Consider the following 26,524-nt stretch of genomic DNA (forward strand, 5'->3'; position numbering starts at 1 on the left):
CTGCAGCTTTTAAGTTAGCAACGTGGTTAAGTGAATCCGGCTTCCCCATTGACTTGGCTTGTCAGAAGGTTGCCAAGGGTGATCACACATGACTCAGGGACATTGCAACCGTCATAAATATGAGTCAGTTGCCAAGGACCTGAATGTTGATCACGTGCCCATTGGAAGACTGTAATAACGGATGTGTGTGGGGGGGGGAGGAAACGGTCGTAAGTCCCTTTTTTCAGGGTTGTAACTTCAAACGGTCACTAAATGATCTGTTGTAAGTCCAGGACTAACTGCAATGGAAAAGAAAGAAAAGAAAGATGAATGGGAAAATTCTGAAAGAATTATTTGAGAGAGTTGAACGGGGCTGAGGAAGCTCATCACCAACCCTCCTTTTCAATAAATAAATAAATAAATAAATAAATAAATAAATAAATAAATAAATAAATAAATAAATAAATAAATAAATAAATAAATAAATAAATAAATAAATAAATAAATAAATAAACAAACCCAAGTCAAAAGTAAGACAATATGAATGGTAAACTGTATCAAAACTGAAGAGACATTAGTCAGGCACGGAACACAAGGTCCACACATGAAGATTCAATTAAAATAATTTATTTCTAAAAGCCTCTGCAGAGGAAACTTCTCCACTATCAATCGTCACTTGCTTAGAGTTACATAACATCGCCAAAGAATTGAGGCCTTTGAACTATGGTGCTGGAGAAGACTCCTGCGAGTCCCTTGGACTGCAAGGCGATCAAACCGGTCAGTCCTAGAGGAGATCAACCCTGACTGCTCTTTAGAAGGCCAGATCCTGAAGTTGAAACTCAAATACTTTGGCCACCAAATGAGAAGGAAGGACTCACTGGAGAAGAGCCTAATGCTGGGAAAGATTGAGGGCAAGAGAAGAATGGGATGACAGAGAATGAGGTGGCTGGATGGAGTCACGAAGTAGTAGGCGTGAGCTTAAATGGACTCCAGAAGATGGTAGAGGACAGGAAGGCCTAGAGGAACGTTGTCCATAGGGTCGCGATGGGTTGGACACAACTTCGCAGCTAACAACATCAGCAGCACTCAAGGGGAGATGGACTCAGTTCTCTTGTGGCTACATAGGGATTCTAGGCTGATTCCCCTTTTCACTCTGCCCCCAGGTTCTGCCATCCCTTCTCCTACATCAGGGGTTCCCAACTGGGGGTGCGAAATGATATTCCAGGGGGTGCGAAAACTTGGGTTTTCAAAAATTATAGTGTATATGCATCATTTGTTGCCGTTATTTTGAACTTTTGTAAGAGGTGCGAGAATATATCAGAAGCATTCTAGGGGTGCAGGTTATAGAAAAGGTTGGGAACCACTGTCCTACATCAAGGGAAATTGGATGGCAGAGAAGCAGAGAAGATCAAGTAGAATATAGTGAGTGAAAGGTGTAATTCAAGATTTTGAAAAAAAGGCAAAAGGAAATAGCTAAACTGGAAAAAGATAATTTCCTCAGATCTTTCTGCAGATGAAAAAGAGATGGCACTGCGTTTCATACTGAGCCCATAGATGCCAGCTTGATTTACAAGTGATCGACTGAAGTGTAATATTACAAAAGGAGCCGGCCCACTTTAATAATAGTCGAACTGATATAACCAAGCGAATGAAGCTGGACTTTATATGTGTAATATGCAGTTGAGCCCTGGGCTTTGTAGAACAGAGATAGAAAGAGAAATGAAACCTCTTAATAAAACAAAACTAAGCACCAACCAGAGATTGCCAGAAATCAAGGGCCACTCTCCATACACATTGGGGAGTCCCAAGTACTGCAAGAAACCAAGAAGGTAATGTTCCCTGGACCTCTGATGGAGTATATTGCTTGTATGTTCCTGAGGCTCTCACATCCTTCGCTCTGATTCAGTGCAACTGGGAAAATTTTCTTTCAGCAGAGCAAGGAAACATGTTGAAAGATGCAAGAAGCAGAAAATGGAGACAAGCATGATGCCCAGGTTCACATGCACACAAACGTACCCCCCCCCAAAAAACCACCTTTATTGATTCCGCGCAAATCACAGAAGGCTAAATAGTATTATTCTCAATTATTATCAATGTCAGGGGGAAAAATCATTATGACAAAAAAGAAACAGGAAATTGAAGCCTGTTTATCTAAACTGGGGGAGGGGGGAGAGAAAGAGATAAATAGTACCAGCTTTAAGTACATTCCAAGAGTACCATCTAGTGGTTAGTGTGAAACAGAAGATATTGGTTGAGGAGGAAAGTGATCTGCAAAGCTTTTGGTAAAAGTAACCTGTAAACGTTTGCTTGTTTGTTTGTTTATGTTAATGTTCTTGGGAAGAATTGTTTGCAAACCCAGTCTTGGTGATCTTGCAGAATGTGTTGCATTTTATTTTTCTATATCAGCAGAATGCTGGCTGGGTTTGGACAACGTTTTTCTTGCATGCAAAATTTATTGAAAGCAGGAAGGCTGGCATGAACGTGCCTCTGGGGATATAATGGTAAAAGAGAATGGAGTTGGGATGCTGTGGAAGGAGAAACAAAGGCAGCTAGGCCAGACTCAATAAATGGCCTGGCCTGGCTATCTAACCTCTTGATTTCTGGGGAAAATATTTTAATGAAGACAAGACAAGAAATGAAAGGTCCACCTCTGAGGCCTTTAAAGGCAGCAATATCTAAGTGAAAAGACCTGAAGTAGTTGTCCTGCCAACTGTTTATTGGATGTGAAAAACAAATTAGGAGAAGATGGTCCTGGAGATATTCAGATCCTTTGTCAATGAAATGATAATCAGCACCTTGGTTAGCATCCAGGAGCCATCTGGTCCAGCCAAGTCACATCCTGGATCAGCTGTAGCTTTCAGGTAAGTCTTCAAGGACATCTTCATGCAGATATATTTGATTTGTCTTCTATTTTGTTGGTAAATTCCTTATGAAATAAAAACTGGCGCAGTCAATTTACATGATTTCTTCAGAAACCAACACCCAGTGTATTGGTTGTCTTTCAAACTGCAAGTTCTGCATTATAGAGGGGCATTTATAACTTAGAAAATGCCTAATACTTGGTAAGAGATGCATATTCTCCAAGTATTTTAAATCAGTGTCCTTTAGAATGCAGCATACAGTTAAATTCAACATTGCAACTTTATTACACCACCTTTATTTCTACTATAATTAATGCGGATCATGTAATTAAAAGATTAAGAATGTGTCTAGAATGAAGGGTGTACCTCTTTGCAGTTGGCTTCAGAAGCTGGTTTGAATCTTTTCATAAAGTCTAATTACATTGCCAAACATTGTTGCCTGTCTAATGTCTAATTAACATTGGAGCCAAGAGTGCAAGTTTTCATATTTTAAAGTGGTACAAGAAGAGAAAAGAGAATTAATTCATGTTTCTGTCTATTCAATTGACCCAAAACAAAGCAGAAAGTAGTTTTCTGACTGCTAATATATTCTAGCCATAGGGATGTAATAAAATAGCTGGAGTATCCATATATTGACACTGAATTTGGCTCACGAAATTATGATGTTGTATTCTGCTTGGGTCCTTAAAGGCTGTAAATATCCCTTGCCGTATATATGAGAAGCTGGACAGATATTTATATTCATGACAGATTATCTAAATTGTATACATCACTAAGTCTCACTTTCCAACGAAAATCGCACAGATTTCAGCTCTGCTTTTGTAACTTTTTATGACTTTCTCATAAGCAAATGCTTATGTCATCTTAGACTCATTTATTTCCATTGTTACTGGATTCATGTTCTACATAAGCATGAGACTAGGAGACGAAAATCCTGACCATAAAGTTGATAACATGTTGATGTATTAATCTGTAGACTAGCAGATCCCCAAAACTACCATATTTTCCCCAAAATAAGACTGTGTTTTATATTAATTTTTGCTCCAAAAGATGCATTAGGGCTTATTTTCAGGTGACGTCTTATTTTGGGGGAAGTACGGTACTAAAATGCATCCGTCTGGCTGACGATCTTAACTGGGGCTTGGGGTAGGCTTATACTACAAGCATCCTTAAAAAATCATGCTAGGCCTTTTTTTTCTGGTTAGGTCTTATTTTCAGGGAAATACAGTATATGGATGGAATGGGGGGGAAATCAAAACCAATCAGACAGAAACCTTTTCATCTTTTCCTATTTTAAGAGTTCAATGCTTTTTTTCAAGTCATTTCCAAATGTATGCCTTTTGGTGGTTATAGTGGGAGTTGCTCTTGAAAATGTAGAACTCTAAAATTGATTTGATGGGAATTTAACAGATGTTTAATTGAGTTAATATAGCTATATGATTATACTCAGTATTTCATTTGTGTTTTCTATTACATTTAATAGAAAATGTAAGTGGCCGGAGAGCTCCAGAGAATACCTGAGGCATATATGATCCTTGAAGCTTATGTTCTGGATTCCTGTCCCAATTCATCTAACAAAAATGTTACAAATTGCACCTGGTATCTTCTGCAACTCACTGCTGACATTTTACTTTTTTTAGATTTGCAAATATACAGGTATGGATCGATTTTTTGCCGTTCTTTTACTTTGGGATCCTTTTAAATTTTTAATCAGAAAAATAAGATTAAGATGTGAAGGAGAGAGAGACGATCAGCAAAAGCCACAAAAGTTAGCTGTTAACTCTTCAGTGACTTTTATTTTCTCAAACAAAACAACATTCATTTAGCATGATATTTCTGAAAAGACCATTTCTGTATCCTCAAGTATAAATATTTTGATACAAACTCTTTCAAAGAAAAAAAAACTGAACTCAAGTTCAACCACTTGTGCTCACACTGGAAAGGGTGCAGTGGTGATAAACAGATGCAAGATAGATAGCAGAGCTTGGGACTTGATTTTTAGTCTTCTAAAGGCAACAGGAATGATCATATCCCTGGGTGGGCTTAGACTGGCCTGTAGATACAGCACCATCTAAATCAGGGGTCTTCAAACTTGGCCTTTTTATGATTCGTGGACTTCAACTCCCAGAATTCCTCAGCCAGGCATGCCTGGCTGAGGAATTCTGGGAGTTGAAGTCCACGAGTCATAAAAGGGCCAAGTTTGAAGACCCCTGATCTAAATAGAGATAATATTCATCTAGCATGTAATCAGTAATAATATTCAGGAATATCTGCAGGCTATGGTCAATAAAAAGTCAAGATAATAGCCCAGCCATGTAATTGAAGATACATCATATTTCATGTGTATCACACATAAAACAGTGCTTCGATCACACCATACTGGCTACTGTCTTCACTTTTAATTACACCCTATGAATTTGCTTGGTACATTAGAAGCTATCCCTCTAGAAGCTAATGATAGTAGCATAACTGATGACATTGTCATTACATTCATAGATGAATTCACTATAGAACATTTCAGATGTGACCTTTTAAAACCAGGGGTTATGCTGCTAAGAATAGGAAAGTCAGTCTTTATTATTATTGTTCTTGTTACTATTGTTATTAGATATCAAAACTCACCTTTTTCCAGATGTGTAGCAAATGCATCGTATTCTAACGTGTCCGAACAAGTGTTATATATTTCTTTCATCTACTTGTAGGTAATTCATAGATATTTACCATTAAAAAAGCCCCATAATATTCAAAATCACATAAATCAAATTAAGTTCCTTAAAAAATAAGCACACAATGGACACCGCCCAGAAAATCCCAATTAGCATCGACAGAACTTGCAAAATGATGCATTAAAATATAATAAATGTATATATTAAGGTTTGGTTAAAACAATTCTCCAGGTAATTAATGCATGCATATTCTGTGAGGTAAGGAAAGTTTAGTGACATTCAATAAACAAGAACATATAAGCTTTTGCTATGGCTTATATACCAAAGATTCAACTTTTTCATTTCCCAAAGACATTTTGGGTATCATCAGAAAGACATATCCAACTGCATCCGCAGAAGCCATCTGGTACATTCATTTTAAGTTGGGAGGAGCCACAGTATCCAACTTTTTAAACAGTGATCTTGTTTTCTAGAATGGCAAGCTTTTTTGATACAGCTTCCAGTGAGCAAGACTTAAGGAATAACATACATAGAAAGAAGATGAATATATTTTCAGTGGTTTTAATTGAATGAGATGGACTGAATCAAATTCATTGAAATACTGTATAAAGAACAAAAATAAGTAAAAACAAAGTTGTTCTGGCTACAGTTATGAATCAACCTCAGCAATTTTAAGAGGTACAGACTTCACCTCCCAGAATGCATTGGCCAGCATGGGAGTTGAAGTCCACACATCTGAAAGTTGCTGAGGTTGAGAAACACTGTTCTAAGCAAAATAGAAACATCAGTTCTCCAGAAAATGTTTTGTTCACTTGTATCTCCATCAAGATTCTGATGCTGATCCCAGAGATTTTAAATATCCCTGAATATAATCCAAGGATGAACATTCAATCTCTGTTGAAAGTCACATTCTTTTAAGAATGATTTGTTCATGGTTCTAAAGGCTGCCAAGAGTAGAAGTCACTTAAGCAAAAAATGGGAAAGGCCTTTTTGACCTCCCCATTCTCCAGTATCATTTTCCCCCAAACCACACCACACCACATCTATCTATCTATCTCTCTATCTATCTATCTATCTATCTATCTATCTATCTATCTATCTATCTATTTATGTATCTATCTATCTACCTATCATCTATCATCTGTCTACATATCCATCCATATAGAATAGAATAGAATAGAATAGAATAGAATAGAATAGAATAGAATAGAATAGAATAGAATAGAATAGAATAGAATAGAATAGAATAGAATAGAATGGAATGGAATGGAATGGAATGGAATGGAATGGAATGGAATGGAATGGAATGGAATGGAATAGAATAGAATAGAATAGAATAGAATAGAATAGAATAGAATAGAATAGAATAGAATAGAATAGAATAGAATAGAATAGAATAGAATAGAATAGAATAGAATAGAATAATCTCAATCTATCTCTACTTACCCATCCATCCATCCATCTCTATCTATCTATCTATCTATCTATCTATCTATCTATCTATCTATCTATCTATCTATCCCAGCAGAAGATATGAGGAATATTGTGTGCATTGTGGGTAGAGAGTTACTTTTGAAGTAAGATCAGTAGCTACATAAAATAATCCCAGATGACACATGCAGCATTAGCTCATTTTTCATTGCTTAGGAGGAACCATAAATATCCTCCTCTTCAAGTCTCAAGCATGGTGGACAAGTGCATCACCTAGTATAAATCAGGTCTGTGCTTTCCATAATCACCTCAAGCCAAAAAGGTGCCCTAAAGCACTCTATTCCAGTTGGCCCCCAAAGGATATGTTTTCGTGTCAATGCCTTTATGAGACTGTCTACCTTTCTCTGGAATTTGACAATAGCTTCGCATTCACATGGATCTTCCTCTGAAGAGACAAGACAAAGTGGTTCAGTAAATAAAATATCGGGAGAAGGTCTTCCTGGTTGAGTATTTTGAAATGATGAAAGCTTATGAAACATATTTTATCTAGTCCACAGACAGGCAACCTGTGATTGTACACCGCAAGCAGTTTCAGAGCTCTCTATTTTTGGCCCTAAGATTGCAACGTTGCATCACTGAAATTCAGCAATAACTAATTCTCAGCAGCACAGTTTGTGTATCTTAGTTCTTCAAAAGGAAAGGTGCAATAGGATCAAGAAGCCTATTCAAACCAATTTTCTTTCAAAGAGTCCCAAATGGTATTGCTGAAATTCTATCATTTGGCAACTAAATTTCAGGAGTACAATTTTGGATCATTTGGAAGAAGTGTGTGTGTGTGTGTGTGTGTGTGTGTGTGTGTGTGTGTCTGTGTCTGTGTGTCTGTGTGTCTGTGTGACTGTGTGACTGTGTGTCTCTGTGTCTCTGTGTGTTTGTGTGTGTGTGTGTGTCTGTGTGTGTGTGTCTGTGTTTGTGTGTGAAGGAAACAATTTGACTTCCAGAGATTTCTCATACTAACTTCTACCCCTAACCCCTTTATAAAACAATGAAAAGTATATCTAGTTCAATGAAGAGAAGGACGAGGGGTGATATGATAGCAGCCTTCCAATATCTCAGGGGCTACCACAAAGAAGAGGGAGTCAAGCTATTCTCCAAAGCACCTGAAAGCAGGACAAGAAGCAATGGATGGAAACTAGTCAAGGAAAGAAGCAACCTAGAACTAAGGAGAAACTTCCTGACAGTTAGAACAATTAACCAGTGGAACAACTTGCCTCCAGAGGTGGTAAATGCTCCAACACTGGAAGTTTTTAAGAAGAGACTGGACAACCATTTTCTGAAATGGTATAGGGCCTCCTGCTTGAGCAGGGCGTTGGATGAGATGCCCTCCAAGGAACTTCCAACTCTGTCTTTCTGTTATTCTGTTAAAAGTTCCCAACCTCTTCCTTTGACACACTGATTAATCTGGTATCTTACTGGTGGACCTGCAATGGGTTGAAAAAGGCAGTTGCAGCCATCACTTTGGGGAATGTGTTCCCCATGTTCTAGCCCCTACTTAGAGGAAAAAACCAAAACACTGTTTTACAGAAGAGACTGACTGTAAGCATTTGATGCATTTTAACTCAAGATGAACGGGCAGGCTAATCCTTGCTGTGAAAATGAATTGAGCTCTTTGAGCATTCAACTGATTGCTGGACCACCCTCAAGAAGGTTAATTGAGCATTTCAGATAATAGCTTTCAAGTAACTCTTGAAGGGATTGATTCTTTCTACCATCTGCTCAGAGTCAGACTGAAGCACTTTGCAATGTGAGACACAACAAGGGATGAGACTCTCCACCAACTTCACTTTCATGGAGAAGTTCACCAGCATAGCAACTTAATCTTACTTCAGTGTTGATCATGACAAAGTTCTCTGCCTTCCTTGAGGGAAAAAAGGTTTGAAAGATATTAGAGAGACTGTATGACGTGAGTTGCTATGCCTTCCAACAGGTTGCCCTCCCTTTGCTGGAAATCAGCTATTAATTTTACCTAATGGTAGGGCCAGCTTTCTGTCTATTTGACAATCTTCATCTTTAAGAATGGGATAAAACTCACATTGATGGCAGGATGGGATGATAAGCAGCGAAGACTGCTTCCTCAAATAGATATAAAACCTCTGGGTTTCTAACTCCTTCCTCCAATCGTTGATACAGTAAAGGCACTGGCAGAAGGTCCTCCATGCAGGCAACATGAGAGATGAGTTGTACACATATGATCCTCAGTGGGATATGGTACTATCAGTCCAGTGAGAGCTATAGTAATTGTGGACCAGCAAGAAGCCTCTGCTTGAAGATCTTAATGCACAGATGGGTCCACAAGGAGTGAGAGTGATAATATAATAAGGATCATGTGAAGCACTTTGGAATGGGTATTCAACCATGAAGGCCCACCACTAAGAAACCCTTTCTGTAATAGCCACCCATCAGGTGATGGAGAACCCACAGGAGGCATAATCATTGAAGATACTAATTTACAAACTTGTGGAGACAATGGTATTGATAATGCCAGATACTATCGTGATCATAATCATTCCTAGAAAAATCAAGACTAAATAGCAGAGGAGCCATTATCTTGGTCACCCCCAAGTTGCTTCTTCAAAAGGCAACTGGACTTTGTTTTTCCTTGAAGATGTTTCCCTTCTCATCCAAGAAGCTCCCTCAGTTCTGAAGAAGCTTCTTGGATGAGAAGCGAAACGTCTTCAAGGAAAAAACAAAGTCCAGTTGCCTTTAGAAAAAGCACCTTTGGGGCAACCATGACCTGGACGACTTTCTGTAGACATTACCATGGTCATTATATAAATGGAATCTGCAATTATCTGTCAAACCCCCAAATTCCATTGTCACATTATTAATAACCTGTGCACAACTTCACCTACCCACACATATTTTAGTCTGCAGCTTCTTTCCAATTTGATTGATGGTTCGGAAATCAGCTGTATAGAAGTAGTGCTCTGCCACTGGTTCAGAGGCAATTGCCTTGAGTTCGTCTTCAATGGCATTGCCCACTCCAACAGCAAACATCTTGTATCCTGAAACAAATAAGAGCTAATCACTTGGGTCTTGAGCCATCTTCATGAAAGCACAATAAAAGCATTATTGATCAAAAGGCATTGTGTGGGTGTGTACTGTATGTAAAGATTTTTTTAAAAGCCTGGAAAACATAGAGGGATTACAATTAAAAAACCTTCCTCTGGATTGTTCCTCTCCAGGGGCCATCACCTTATCTTCTGACAATGATTTTCCAGTATTGCATCAGGCAAATGACTTTGTTATGTATCTCCTGGCTTTGTCGAGTTCACATCTAGCTTTGTAAACATTATAAAATCATAGTTGCATGAGTTGGATGCAACGGAAGAGCGTGGGTTGATAAACCTCAGAAGAGAAAATGGAATGTACTACTGTGGAAAGATAATCCTCATTGATATAATACAATGCACCAATAAAGGAGAATATTTGCAGCTCAGGGTTCAAATGAGGGACCCTTGGCGCTCTCTGAGCTTGGTTGTTTTCTTGCAGATGTTTCATTACCCAAACTAGGTAACATCATCAGTGCCACAAACAACCAAGCTCAGAGAGCACCAAGGTCCCCTCATAATACAATGTTATCGATTTATGAGATTAAGCAATCAGGTTAACTGAGCTCTCATCCAACTATGGTCCTAATTTCCAAATGCTTACCTAATTCTTTAGCTTTCTTGGCTGCATCGTTAATGTAATCTTGGGAGCGCCCATCAGTAAATACGATGGCCACCTTAGGGACACCTGGCCTTGCTCCACTAGAGATGGCAAAGGAATTGTCTATGAGGTATTTCAAAGCCTGGCCAGTCATGGTGCCTTTTTCCATATATGTCATCTTTCTCACTGCTGCTTTGATATCCTTCTTGTTCTTGTATTGCCCCAGTGGGAACTCCTGGTTGATTGAGCTGGAGTACTGGACCAGGCCCACCTGAGTCTTTTTATCTGACACCTCCATAGAATCCACAATCTGGTTAATGAATCTCTTCACCAACTCAAAGTTCTCAGGCCTAATGCTCTTTGACCCATCTATCAGAAAGACGAGATCCGTGGCAGCTCCTCCATTACACACTGTAGGAAAATGAAAAACAGAAAACGGAAAGAAAGCCACTGTTGTGGGGTGGGTCGGAGGGGAAATCACTTCTTCCATTTAAATGGCAACACTTCATTAAAAACTTTAAAAACTATTTTGAGCCAGATTGGTATGTTTGGAGTGGGGTGTCCTCACTACAAGCAGCAAAATAAGTCCTTATGTTTAAGCACTATAATTTCTGCTTTGGCCTCTATTTTCAAGAATGGCTTACTCTACTGTACATTGTACACTACTGTACTATATACTAAACTAGACAAGAGAAATTTAGAAGCTAAGATTCATGTCTGAAAATGTGTTCTTTGTTCTCCTTGGCTGTTTTTCAGAGTGGCGGTTTATTCTCAAAAGAATGAGATATTTCACACATTGTGAATTGGGCATGGATTTCCATGACTTTGAATGAACTTTGGTTCCCTTTACAAAATTTTAAATGGAAGTTATTTACCACTGCAGGTCTTCCCATCACTGTTAAGAGTGAAACCCACTTCACAAGCACAGGCATACGAGGTTCCTGTACTGACACAAATCTGCTGGCAATCATGGTCTCTGGTGGCACACAAATCTGACACAACTGTAAAGTAATAAACACAGTAAACAAACAGCTTTGATTTTAGCTTATGGTATCATTCTGCTTGAGCAGATCACCTAGAAACATTAGCAGTTCAGATCTCCTGGAATCAACATTTGAGCTTATAAACTATCTGAATGTTCCTTTCTTCATAGGCTTTTTAGCCAGGATCACAACTTAATAGCCCATAAGCCATATGCATCCTTGGAGACTCCTGAACAAAAAAAAGGTGCATTAGCCTCCAGTAACTAGGCAAAAGGCACTTTACAGTATACTTCGGTATATTTCATTAGGCTTACAGGTGATAGAACTGGGCTGATCTCCAAAGCTAAGTAGGATCAGATATGGCGAGTATTTGGATGGGACACCCAAAGAATATCAGGACTGGGCAAAGACAAGCATCTTCTCTACAGATGCCAAGAATGGTGCATGTATTTCAGGATAATATCACCCACAATTTTTGATCATAATACAGTATTAGGGATGGGTGAGCTACTATAAACTTATAAAATGCCCCATGAGAATTCTCTTTGCTTCCTAGTTATTTCTAACCATATGCTTATTTTTAACAATGAAATACACAGGAACATCTTGTAGTTGGGAAAGGACAATTTCTTGTAGGTGTTTCCTTCAGGAAAGTTTCAGACTTACCACAGAAAGCTTCCTGAAACTTTTTGGTCAGCTTCTCAATGACACTATAACTTTCAACATAATCCACATGGTCATCCAAGGGCTGACTGGCTATCTGTCGCAACGTATGCATGTCGACACGGCCCACACCAATGGCAAAGATTTCGATGCCAAGAGCTCTTGCCCTGGCTGATACATCTTTCACCCCATCCTGGGGATGACCGTCAGTCACTACGATAGCCACCTGGGAATGAGACAATGAAGACTTCATTGATTTTTCCAACTGGTCCAGCAAAAGTTGGGATGGGGGAATGTGTATCCTCCTCCAATGGTGTTTATTGCACCAAGTGAGATTAACAACTCATCTTCAGCTATCTCAACCACAAAGAGAAACAAAGGATCCTATTCCCTAGATATTGTAATAATCTTTTACTCCTTCATTAAAAGGCACTTTGGCAAGGGGAAGGGTCCCCAGAGTACATTGTAAAAGGAGAGAATGTATCTGGGCCTTCAAAGTGATGAGCAATAACACAAAACAGTGCTGCATGATTGCCAGGAGAGAGAGCCATATACATGAATGAATGAATGAATGAATGAATGAATGAATGAATGAATGAATGAATGAATGAATGAATGACAGAGTTGGAAGGGTAACAGAGTAGTTCTTTGTGTCTTAATTTCTTTTCTCTTAAAGACTCATCATTTAATTTTTCTGGTCAGAATCAGGTACAATTATTCCTCATCTTAAAATTCCTTTCTGTCTTTTCTCTTCTGTTCTTTAAACATTTCATTTTCACCTGGATAAATTTCATCTAGGTATCTGAATCCCCAAATGAAGGATTGTTTCCTAATATTTCACAATTACTGCAAAAGGTGAGAAGGGATTAAGATGCTGTCTGCAAGGCTCCACCCCTGTTTAATGTGATTCATATATAAAAAGGAGTAGGGCATCAATCAGGCTGTTGACCCACTCTTGACAGATGTCCCCTTATATAAACATTTGTCATGCAACTCTAAAAGGCCATAGGCAGATCTGACTCTGCCCCCCCCCACTTCAGCCTATTCTATGCCTCTTCTCTGAATCTTCAAGTACTGTATCCTCTATTAATAGGGTTGCAACCTGTTGAAGCCTCATTATGTTCAGAGTTAAATGCAGCTACAGCTGTTCAGAATGCTGGACATCTGCCTGGCTAAGTTAGGTGAATAAAAGGTGAGGCATCCTAATAATTAAATCAACTGAAGAAAAATAAGAGGGGGAGAAAGAGATCTGAAAGGGGAGTGATCCAAATTTCTTTTATTCCATGCGAGTGTTGGGCTGCCCCGTTCAGTTTCACCGTATCCTTTGCTTTGAAGATGTATCTTCATTGCTTCAGTTGTAGAAGTATCAGATGATAGAATGCACCTGAATCATAGGCTCAGTTACAGCCAGGATTTTTATTTTATTTTTTGAAAGCTCCATGGCAAAAAACGCAAGAGTAGCACGAACGATTTTGAAAGTAGGGCGACCAGCCAGCATATTTTTTTTTGAATCACATCCGGCTGCCGAAGAAATGAGCTAGCAAAGGATATCTCTATTGGCTTGCAAAGGACACGGATCTCACTGTTCGCCCTTCAAGGTAATCTGGACAAGAAGCAAAGCCAGGAATACTAACTCTGTTGTAAGGTTATATTAACAGAATCTTGCAAGGCTGAAAGCATTTCTCCCCTTTCCTCAAAGGTGCTTTTTTTTTTGAAAAGGTAACTGGATTATGTTCTTTCTTGAGGAAGATTTTTTTTCCTTTGAAGAAGACGTTTTGCTTCCAAGTTCAGTTGCGTTTTGACAAAAACACCCTTGAAGCAACCATGACCTGCATGATTGAGAATCTCCCTAGACATTTCTCCCCTTCTTTCCTTTTATTTTTTTTAAATTTTATTATTTAAATTTGTATACCGCCCTATTCCCGTAGGACTCAGGGCGGTTTACAGGGAAAAATTAAAAATACATCACATACAAAGTTAAAATCAATTAAAACTAAGATTAAATTAAGTCCCTGAATTTAAACTGAAACCCCATTAATAAATAATTAAAACCCCTCAGTCTGGGCCTGACAGCTCAAAAAACCAGGTTTTCAAGTCCCAGCGAAATGAACGAAGGTCGGGGGCGGTCCTAAGCTCCGTGGGAAGATGGTTCCAAAGGGCCGGCGTGCCCACAGACAACGCCCTTCCCCTGGGAATAACCCGCCGGCATTCCTTGACCGGCGGTACCCTAAGAAGGCCCTCCCTGTGGGAGCACACAGGACGATGGGAAGTTGATGCCGGCAGCAGGTGTTCCCTTAGATAATCCGGACCCAAGCCATTTAGAGCTTTATAGGTCATTACTCTTTGGAAACTGGGCTGGGTCCTTTCTGAAATGCATCCCATACCTGCTCTCCTTCTGTAGGCTGAGAATTTTTATTTTATTTTTTTTACATTCCCATTGTGCCATCTGAGGTTCTTCCTCCCGTTCCCCAAGGTCCTTCCCACATACCATTACACTAATTCTTTCTGTCTAATGTTAACTTTTAAAGCCCAGACAGACTCCTTTTAAGTTCCTTATGCATCGGTGTCAATAAGCTGAACGCTACTGAAACAAATAAAGAAAATTGAGAAATGAAATGTCCACACAGAATTCGGTCTTAACTGGATTGTTACACAAATACCACTTAGACCAGGGGTAGGCAATCTTGGCTCTTTTATGACTCATGGACTTCAACTCCCAGAATTCCTGAGCCAGCATGGGCAAACCAAATTAGACTGGTGGTGTGTTCCAAATGGTGTAACATGCCCATCTCAGCAATAGGTGGCGCTGTAAAATCTCTTATTCCTCTTATTTTAAGAAATCAAGACTGATATTTGCAACTTCGGAGCTTCACTACCAAATCCTTTGTGTCTTCAGCAATTCATTTATATAGTCCAAGAAATGTTGCGGAGAAAAAAAATCTCCCTAGGAAGCACTTTGCACTGCTGTGAACATGCAGGAGATCAAAGAAGCATGAACAGATTTCTTGGCCACGTCATATGTTGAGAAAAGCAAATGAAAATTCCTACCCATCTATTTTTATTTTTAAGTAAGAAGATTCTGAACCTGCCAAACCTGGACTGCCAAAGCAGAGGATCAGATTTTGAGTGATTTGCTCATTCTAAACAGGCCAGAGTTCCTGAACTTTGATCACAAATGAAAAGAATGACTTCATCAGGAACTGGAGAATTAAAACATAGAACCTAAAGGAACCATGGTTATCCAAGACAAGCAAAAGAAAAGAGAGTCTGCCCCAGATGAACAAATATTTAGTCTTGATCGCCACACACAGAATGAAGACAGATGGGCAACTGCGATAATCAGCTCCCATCTTTAGGCATTCCCAGTCAAACACCATAAAAAGGTCTTCACACGTACAACTTTATGTACAAACGTTTCTTACAAGTGTTGAATGAACATTTGTAGTCAGGCATCAGAGCGTGACATCCAATTCCCCAAGCACATCGATTGGACATGAATCCATATTTGGAAAGAGAAACTGTAGATCATGTTGCACAAACTGTTCTTTTATGAGAAAAAGAGAATAAACAAAATTGTTCCCTTCACCTTGTGAAACTGAAACTCAGTTGGGTTAAAAACAATGAGAAGCCAGCTAAAGTTGTGATCTACGAGTTCTGTCCTTAAGGCCAAAGGTCTTCATGATCCATAAGGTTCCTTTAATGAAAATGAAAGGGCCTTCTGTTTGAGCTCACTTTTTTTCCTGCACCAGAAACAGTCATAACAAAACAAAACAAAAACAAAACAATAGCAATAACAGGTATCTTTGTGAAAATGTTAAGGATCTGAAAGGAACCTTTAATTTAGGATTTCAAGCTCTTTCCCACAAGGCAGATTTTTTTTTTAATTTTAATTCCATTTATATCCCGCCCTTCTCTGAAGACTCAGGGCGGCTTACAAGCTTAGCAGTAGCCTTCCTTCTATGTATATGCCTGCTTATTAGGGCTTTCACACACACCCCAAGCAGCATTATTACAAAGTCAGCTTAATTGCCCCCAACAATCTGGGTCCTCATTTTACCTACCTGGGAAGGATGGAAGGCTGAGTCAACCTTGAGCCTGGTGGGATGCGAACCTGCACTAATTGCAGGCAGCTGGTGTTACTTAAGGAGGCGTTAGCCCACTGCTCCACCAAGGTTTTTCCCCTCTATCATTGACTTACGGCTCTCCCCAAAGAATATCTGACTTTAGCAACTGGTATATTTAGCTTCTAGCCCACCTGTGAGTGAAATTCGAGGTGGTGAAGTTCAACTATATTTAGCTAATTTTAAATCTGCCCCAAGAATGAAATGCTCACAGAAAGGGGCATTTGTGCCTAAAACCTAAACGCTCTGAAGGCTCCTCATTTTCAGCCAACTCCCTTCTTCAAAGAATCACATTGTTATAGCCTATCTTAACCAGTAGAGTATCACAGCTTGATGAAGTTATTGACAGCATCCCACAAAGCTGAGGCGTACCAATTCCCCAAACTGTATGAAGGCTTTGTGGCTGTGCGCCTTGTTCTGTGAGGTCAGGGGATCTGAAGTGGTGTCTTAGAAAAGGACCAAGACAAGCAGGAAGAAACATATGGATGACCCCAGACCTCCGGTCCTTTCGTCGTGACCTTAAGACATTTCTTTTCCAACAGGCCGACCTGGACTGATGATAATGGGGTTTTTAATCTGGTTTTAAGGTTTTATTAATTGGGGCTATAGATATAGTTTAATTTTAATTTTAATATTTGTATTCTCTTGTATTTTATTGTTGTTAGCCACCCTGAGTCCTTTGGGAGATAGGGCGGCATATAAGTCCCATTAAATAAATAAATAAATAAATAAATAAATAAATAAATAAATAAATAAATAAATAAATAAGGAAAGGAAGGTAATCTTTGTTCTTCCTGAAGCACTTCATGAGGAGACATTTCCTCAAAAGCTTGTTACCCTAAATTGTAACGAAGCATCAGTTAGGTACCTGAGAAGCAGAAGAGCAGTTGGGGGAAGAGAGGGATGTTATGAAATTAAACAGGCAAAAGAAAAGAAAGGAAAGCATTTGTTCAAGGATAAACTTATATTCCTCTTGGCTGTTAGTGCTCAACTGCAGGTCTGCAGGCCTCAGGCTTGTTAGATGTGGTGCACATAAAGCTGGGAAACTCTATCCATTTTTCCTAGTAGCTAATAAGAGTGGGAAATCATCTATCTCATTAACTTGCTGAGAGGAGAGGAGGCCCCTAGGATGGGAGAACAGGTCCTTTGGAGACCACAGTTAGTTGCCATCAGACATGCCAGGAGCATTAAGTTTCCACACTTCTCATTTGCCCTGCAGTTAAATGGTTGAAATCTTGTATGACGACATGAGATGTTATTATGGTTCTTTGCACAGTCAGTCAGATGTTCAGATTTGGCATTTTTGTCCACCCACTGAGTCCTTCTCAAGGACCTGGGATAAGTGGAAGTGGATGTTTAATGGTGTTACAGAAATCATCACAGGATATAAATTGTTTCAAGTAAAGCTGCCTTTTGCAATTGACTGATGGTGAATGTGTCAATGCCAATGGTGTTCAAGTGGTGCTATTTGAACTATTAGATTTCTAATAACTGTGCCAAATCTCATTAGACTTGAACCATTTTTTTTAAAAAATCATCTAAGTACCCCCCAAATGTACTTTGAGGATCACCAGTTGCAAATAAGAGAGACTGCAACAAGCACAAGACGAGAAGAAAATAAAATAAAATCAAGTTTCTTGATAATCTCACCTTGTTGATCTCTGGGGATTGCACCCTGGCTCCTTCCCTTTCACTGAATGCTCTGTTGATGGCAAACTGTATAGCCAGGCCTGTCATGGTCCCAGTGGACAGAGGCTCGATCTTGCGAACTGCTTGTAATAGGCTGGTCTTTGTTTGATGCGTTCTTAGGGACAATTCATTCTTGACCGCACTGGCATAGTTGATGACTCCAACCCGGGTTGTATTAGGACCTACATCAAGTGCCTCAATGACCTGAGACACAAAAACCTTGACTTTGTCAAATTCATTGGGGCGCACACTTCGGGAGCTGTCAACAATGAACACCAGATCTGTAGGTCTCATCCTGCACTGGGCACCTATTTTGGGAGAAGGGAACAGCTTGCTTTTTTTTCCAAAAATTAGAAATATGACAGAAGTAGTTCCCACTGAATTCATTTGGAATTACCCTCAGCTAGGTGGAGATAGAATTCCAGCCTTATGACCATTCCAAAGGAGCTTTTTTCCAAAAGGCAACTTGACTTTCTTGAGGGTTTTATTATTATTATTATTATTTTGTCTTTGAAAATGTTTCCCTTCTCATCCAAGAAGTTTCTTCAGTTCTTCAGAAACACTTTCAAAGGAAAAAAACCCCAAGAAAGTCCAGTTGCCTTTTGGAAAAGCACCTTTAGGACAACCATAACCTGGATGATTGAGAAACTCCATAAACATTCATCCTTAACGATCTTTTCCCCAAACCACGCAGTTTCTTCTCCTTTTATGCAACAATCTTATGACCTCTAGTGTAGACTATTCCATACATTGTATTTTCCCCTGTGAAGTTAGTACTGGAATCCTCTTGGAGGGACAAATCCTGGAATTCGTTTCTCCTCCTCGTTCCTCATCAGTCTCTACTGCTGACTTTGGTCAATAGTGGGAAATTCAGACACTGAAACATCTTAAAATGAGGTGTGTGAACATGGAGCTGTTGGCAGAACAAGAGGTGGTTTTATCCCAAACTATCCAAGATTCCTACCATACCCCAAATAGGGAAGATACTGTATATGTAAATCCTCAACCTAACCTAATTCCCCCTTCCCATTTTTCTTGTCAGATGATGTCAATAATAGAATGTTTTTCTTTAGGACTATATTCTCTCCAAAATAACAAAATTACTGGGGTAAATATTTTAATCCTTTTTGAATATTCAGCATTCAACACTGTTAACACATAAACCCTTGACCAAGTTTTAGGATGGGTTGAATTTTTTTTTTTGGCTTATCTGGAAGCATTTCACTCTAATATGACTTGAAATGTTAAATAGGATTACTTTTCTGGGATTTACATTAAGGATGGAGGCTCTACCTTTGTTCTGATTCACCTTCGGGCCTGATCAGCAGTCATTATGAATAAAGCCAAAAGGAAATAATGACACAATCTTTGTCCTGACATTGGCAACTTGCAGAGAAAAACAAAACAAAACTAACATTGTATTTTAGCCTCTTGCACACCCATTCTCCAAAAATCCCAGAAATTTACACCCAGCAGGCCAAACAGTCAAGGATGAGCCAATGGGTGGGGGCTATTTTGGCCCAGAGATTGCTTATTTATTTATCTATCAAATTTATAGAGCCATCCATCTCACAAGAAACGAGCCTTTACAAAAACCAAAGAGCAGAAAGAGGTATAAATAAATATATCAAATGCAGTCTTATTACATACATACATACATACATACATACACACACATTTTCTGTGTGTGTGTGTATAGTGTGTGTGTGTGTATAGTGTGTGTGTGTAAAAGGTTTATATTGAATCCTCTTGGAAACCAAGGGAAATGCTGAAATATTGACAAATCCATCATGTCACATTGCAGTAAAATATTTTTACTACCCATCACACATTTTTGCTCCATCCTTTGATTTCCTGGAGAGTGTAAGCAAATACAGTGACTGCCTGAAATCCTCTGCCAAAAGAGTGTGGTAGAATAGCTAACTTCAAGGTCAAAAGAAAATTTGATCTTAAGAAGCAAGAAAAGTGTGACAGTCAAAGCAATTCCATTATGTCTTCTGAAAAACCAAAGCTCCCTTTGCTTTTCCTCCAACTGTCACTGAACTGACTATTTTCATTTCAGCAAGACATAACAAAAACTATCATTTTAACCAGCGGTGTCTGAATTTGTCTGGTTTCTTCTTTTCTTTCAGACTCTTTTTCTTCCGTATCCAGAATTTGAGATTGCAAGCCCAAGAGCTGGAAAATATTCAGGGCTGTAACTGATGAATATGGTAACCCTGAAAAGAGAGAAATAACTGCTGTGCCTAATAGCTATTGATAGATCTTTAAGTTTCTGACTTTCTTCTGCATTTGTAGAAACGGGAATTAAAAATGCATCAGTATGCAAAGAAATATTTTTATCCATTGTAGCTTGATCTGCACTGAGACCTTCTTCAAATCTTATCACTTGGTTGTTTGTACGTACACTGTTGTTTGTATGTACACTAAGACTTATCACTTTGTTGTTTGTATGTACACTGAGGGCTTAGGCACCAGAGACAAATTCCTTGTGTATCTAATCACACTTGGCCAATAAACAATTCTATTCTGTTCTGTTCTGTTCTGTTCTGTTCTGAATCTTCAATCTGACGGGTTCTGTTGTAATTATTGTTTTAAGGTAACTTATCTTCTGCATTTGGGCAAAATTAGGGTTTAATTTGTTTTCAATATCTGTATTTGTGCATTCTGATATTTATGTCACTGTTCACCGCCCTGAGTCCTTAGGGAGAAGGGCAGTATACAAATCAAATAAATAAATAAATAAATAAAATCAGACCTTGGCTCAGCTACCCTCAAAAAGAATCTATCCAACCTGTTTTGCAAGAAAGGCTTCCTAGTGCAAGGAGTTCCACAGATTAAATAATGACATAGTTTTCTATTCTCCTGACTCTCTCCTTCTTATTCCATTGATAAAACTTTTGATTATATCTCCTTATGTGCAATCTTTGAAAGCAGATTTTATTTGAGAAGACAGGCAGCTATCCCCTACTCACAGGAGCAAAGAGACAGTTGAGAAGACTAAATGGGACCTTAGTAGCTTGGGCAGAGTCCTAGCACACCCATTTCACTGACCTCCACCATGACATTATAGATTCTCTCCCAATTGCCCTATGGAAATCTCAGGCTGCGACTTGCTTCCCAGAAGCAGAGTAAGGTTGCAGTCCCCCCCCCCCAGCCAGAAAAGACTCCAGGATCAAATGTCAAATCCCAGGGTTTCATGAGATTATTTCTTTCCAAAGGAAGCTCTGCAGCCAAGTTACTGGAGACTGGAGAGAGTGTAGCGCATGTGCAGTTTCTAAGTAGTCTACTTGGGCACCCAGCTCCTTCCTGAACTCAAAGAACTGACTGAGAACAGAAGCTCTTGGACCGGGATTATAAAGCTGTCATTCAGGTTAATGTTGCAGCACTCAAGCAAAGATAATCTTGATGCTAGGTTAGTGGTGAAGGTGGGGAATCCAAAATGAAGACCGAAGCATCAGCTGGGAAGAAAACTTTACAGTGTGATAGCCTCGGGAAAGGGAAAGGATCCGTCATATAAATATTTAAGCCACAAAAATTCACACCGCTGCCTCTTTCTGGGTGTCCTTTCTGCATGACTGCTCTAGCCTGGCAAAGTGTTGCAAAAGCTAAAACCAAGATCGTCTATGACTCACCTCTCCGCTGAGGAGGGTCCCCATCAACAGAACCCTGGTTCTGGAAAAGAAGCAGGAGGCAGAATAGGGAGGCAGAATGGAGCACCATTATGGCTGCTAGGATGGAAGCAAAATGGGGTTGTCTCAAGTGGTGGCTTTGAGGTGCTGTATTAAGGGGCCTTTCCCCAGGAAGGCAGGGGGCCAACCTCTAAGATGCACGAACGATGGGGAGTGGGAGGGAGGAGATGGAAAGGATGTGTGGAAGGATGGCAATTGACAAGGAAAGGTCCCAAGGCCTTTCCCGGTACCTGAAATTGCCACAACGGCTTCATTGCTAAGCTAGGAAGTGGGAGGTTATAAAAGAGACCAGCGACCGGCTCCGGAATGCAGGGAATTTGAGCCCTGAACAGTGAAAGCAGTCAACTAAGGCTGAAGAAAAGGGTTTATCTGCCAATCACCAACTTTAATCTGGCCTGGGGTCTGCTGCAGTTAAGTAAACTGCTTCTACTGTCTTAGGCTGGAACACTGAGGACCAAGGCAGGACTCCATAAATAACTACATAAGCACATTGGAACATTTCTCAAAAAGTTATTAGGAAACAGTAACACTCCTATTCATTTTTGTTAATATGCCTGGTGGGTGTTTTTTTTTTCTTTAGCGTTGATTTGAAAGGTAGAGAACTGAGAGTCACAGAGGAGATGTAAAACTGAAAACTCAAAACTAAACGATGAGTTTTACATTTTAATGCAGTTCTCAATCAGAACATTTTTCCTGATGGTTTGTGAATAAATACAGCAATAGAATATGAGAAAAAAAATGCACTGGCTAGAGAGGTGCCTTTTTATTCCATAGTAATATCAACAAAATTTCTCTTGGTTGATGACTTTCTAAGGTGAATCAGCACAGGATGAGCAGCTGAATTAAATACTTGCCAATAATTCTGATGATTTAGAATAGTTCTGTGCATGTCCACTTTTTAAAAATTGCTTTGGGAAAAAAGAATTTTGGGGACATATCAAATTTAATATTTCAAACCAAGTTAATTATTTGAACCTAGGTCAATCCTTTTCATTGCAGATATCAAACTTTTTACAATTTAGGATATGACACCCTTCAGAAATATTATGCATGGAAATATGTAGAATATGTAACCCAAGAAATAGTTCTGTGTGAGGAGGCCACAATTTTTCTCACACACATACATACATATATACACATATCCCTATGTTAATTGCAGGCTGGGGTCTCCAGACCTTTTCAAGGTTCAGACTCTCTCTTGGTGTTAACACCAGCACTATGCTGAAAATGTCCTGAAAAGGTTTCCATTTAATATCTCTTTTGGGGATTGAGCAGAAGCATGAGAAGTCAGAGTCTATAAGCCACTCAAACACCATTTTTCAACTTTGCCAACTTGAAGATGTGTGGAAATAATAATAATAATAATAATAATAATAATAATAATAATAATAATAATAATAAAGTTGGAAGGGACTTCAACATTCCAACATGGGGATTCTGGAAGCTGAAGTCCACATGTCTTAAAACTGTGAATTGTGAGAAGCACTGCTTGGATGTCCTTAACCTTGAGAAAAGGATGGAGGCTCTTCAATTTCTTTGTAAATTTTAGCAAAATCATCTAACCTTCTATCTTTGCCCACAGATTTGCCCAACCCCCCAAAAAAAACCTTCCAACCTGTATGTAATATATATAGATACATCCTATGTGCAGATCTCTACATTTTATAGGAAAATGTATATTTGAACTACCTCTAGATAATACAAATTTTATTCCAATTAATTTAAAATAGACCTCATCCCTATGTAAACATCACACAGCAACATTATTAGGGAACAAAATGAACTTTAAACATCCCAGTGCCTCTCTCCCAAAACTGTATTTTTTTTTCCACGCATTGCCCTATACACAAAGCTCTATTGGTATAGACAAGCCCATATAGTCATGAATGGGATTCATTCAGCCTCCAGTAAATGAACTCTCTATGGCCGTTCTTACTGTGAAAAAAAAAGTCTGAATTTTCTCTCTGTCATTTTTCTGTTAATGGCCATAGAAAGATAAATACGTTGCTGGGAATTTCTTTTAGAAACTGTGGTATACGAGGAACATTAACGTTCTAAAAACACAGCAAGGCAGCTTCACATTTTGTGCATCAGTATTTATAGATATCTGCAAGGTAAAGAGGCAGCAAGCATGTTTAGTATCAAAACATAAATCATTTTCCTCTGAACTTCAAAGAGCAAGATCCTAGCATCTGATTTACCCAAAGGAAAAAATGAATTCCTGGATTCTTCTCATGTCCATTTATAACCAAATGTATGAACTTTGAAGACAGCCTTTAAAAAGTACAAGTCACAACATTAATTTATAATTTAAAAGCAACCTCCTATGCTTCTTCAGTTGACTTAGCACCTGCATTCATTGGAGTTTGTTGTTCTGCCAGTGAACTAAAGTTTGCTTTTAGAGGCCTGGATCCTTCTGTTCTTGACTTCTGAGCCGAACCAGCTGGCTTAATAAACAGAAGCCCTTTTCTGCAATGACATCAAATTGTGGAGCTACAAAGTATGTGGTTGTCCACAGGAAAAAGAAGCTATTGCCCTAGCAGTTGCTTAGACATACTGCTTTTTTCTACCAACACATGGCAGTGATCAGATCTTCCTACTGCATAGAAAGCTACACATCAACTGTTGGGGGAAGCATCAACAGGGAAGAAACAAAAAAATGTAGTCCAGTAAAGAAAGGTCAGTGAGCAAGAGACTCAAAAATAAAGGGAAGGCACACAAGATTAGGTAAAATCTAGTACAGTGTTCAAAATAGCAGAGGAAGAAACACAGACCTAGAAAAGCAAGCACAGAGCTTAGTCAAAGAAAGAATGAGATCTAGAAGTTCAAGGGAACAAGCAATTCTGGATGCACAAGTGATAGGAAAGGCTATCATCAACATTACTTTAAGAAGTTGATTCTCTTCTGCTTAAGATCTTTAGGCTGAACCCAACTGGAACTTCTTAAGAGAGCATGGTCTCAAGGAACTCAGCCTTGAAGCCTAGTCCATTCTATTTGTGGCTCTAAACTCAGCAACAAGCCTATTCTCACTAGCTTGAGGGTTGTGAAATATCTGCTAAATTGCAGATCCAAAAGAGATTGAAAGAGCTGCTTTGGAGACAAGTACCTGCTCAGATCTCCTTTGGTTCTTTCTCCAATGTTTCTATCTCTTCCACCTTTCATATGAATTCATACAAAGAGGCTATGACACACACTATGCATGTGAAACACTTTTCCCTCCCAGGACAACTGTAGGCAGATGTGATAGCCAATTTCCAAGTTGATAAGGATTCAGTTTAACTTTTATATTCAGCCCTATTAAGAATGAAGACGACTTGCCAGTTCATCAAAAGCCATTCATTTGCTAGAATTCTTGTAACCCTATATTGTTTCTTTGAGTAAATCTAGTGAAATAATCTCCATAATTCAAGTTCCTGATGTGCATTTTTGTGCATATGTCTCAGTATGGATTTAATATAACAAACCCTGCAGAACACCAATAGAATTACACTATAGTCCCAAACTCAGACTAGGAACAGAAGAGGTTGAAGGATTAAACACATCTTGCTGGTTTCTCCTTCCCAACTCCCGACCCTTTGTCCTCATAGCCCAGGACAACAAGAGCAAAGTCAATATGAAATGATGCCAAAGCCAAGTAAATGAGCTTTGAATTGCTATTTTCACACCACATGCTAACCATGTCATATAAATAATCCATATTCTGTGTTTGCACAATACTCCCAACCATAAATTAACCCGACCCACAGCATCCTAAGCAACAACAACAAACGTATCAGGTTTAATGTGTACCAATACATCAACACTTGGGTTTGTTAAGTGTGTTTTGCAAACAGAACTAAAAAGTAGCAATTATAGGAAACACTTTCCTGGTATAATTTATATTCCAAGAATGTCAAGTACTTATTATAACATACAAGTCTTTATTGTAATGCACTGGTTGTTGGGGCTTAATAGAGAACTGCAAATATGTGGCCTTGAAATCCTGCTTAGTGAAGTAGAATGGTTCCGCCATTTTGAATACCAGAATCCAAGGAGTGACAAATAGTGGCAAAGTATGGGAGGCCTTAATTATGTGCACCGAATGGCCCTAAGTCATCAATATTGTCTTGGAGATTGTGCTGTCTATAGAAGCAATGTTTCAGGTTCCAAAAGCATCAGTCATAAAAAGGTGTCACCCTTGCTTGATGGATTCTGAATCCAGCATGAGAAAAGAGAGTCAGTTCAGGTCTTCATAATATATCCTTTGGTTGAGTTTGGGGAAAAAATAATAATCAGGAACTAACTCACATTGCAAATGAATTGCCCTCACAATGTGGCTAAGTCTTTATCAGAAACACCTTCTCCTCCCAAATATAATCAGATCTTTGTGGTGGTTTCGTGAATTAGACAAGCAATTACTTGGGGCTATGCCAGACCACAACGCCAGTTTTCACGCCAGAATGCCAATGAAGTTTGACACCTGGCCTCAGGGGGTATAAAACCTACAATCCCGACCTCTTTGAGGATCTCAACCACAGCTATGTGGAAATATTTAAAATATATCATCCCCCCTCCCTTCTCCCCTCTGTAAGACAAGTTTCTATAGACAGTGTTTCTTCCACTGAATTAAGGCTTATTTTACAGGAAATCTTAAATAAAAATGAGGCAGTGGGCAAAAATCAAATAATCTTTTTTTTAATAAAACCAACAGCATCTGGGTGGGCCCTAATTGCTTGAATTGCATTGGTTCCC

General features: G+C 39.1%; 1 protein-coding gene across 1 annotated transcript; it reads right to left on the reverse strand.

Annotated features, from left to right (window-relative positions):
• Window positions 1-7,206: 7,206 nt before the first annotated feature.
• On the reverse strand, window positions 7,207-21,824 carry MATN1 (matrilin 1; the record flags this gene model as incomplete). The annotated part of the gene is made up of 7 exons (XM_083370079.1): window positions 7,207-7,382; window positions 9,847-9,999; window positions 10,649-11,056; window positions 11,521-11,646; window positions 12,295-12,517; window positions 18,063-18,409; window positions 21,737-21,824. The coding sequence occupies 7 exons, from the start codon at window positions 21,822-21,824 to the stop codon at window positions 7,207-7,209; spliced, it is 1,521 nt and encodes a 506-aa protein (XP_083226205.1).
• Between the last annotated feature and the right edge of the window lie 4,700 nt (window positions 21,825-26,524).

The sequence above is a fragment of the Vipera ursinii genome (genome assembly GCF_947247035.1).
Source record: "Vipera ursinii genome assembly, chromosome: 9".
NCBI classification, from domain to species: domain Eukaryota; kingdom Metazoa; phylum Chordata; class Lepidosauria; order Squamata; family Viperidae; genus Vipera; species Vipera ursinii.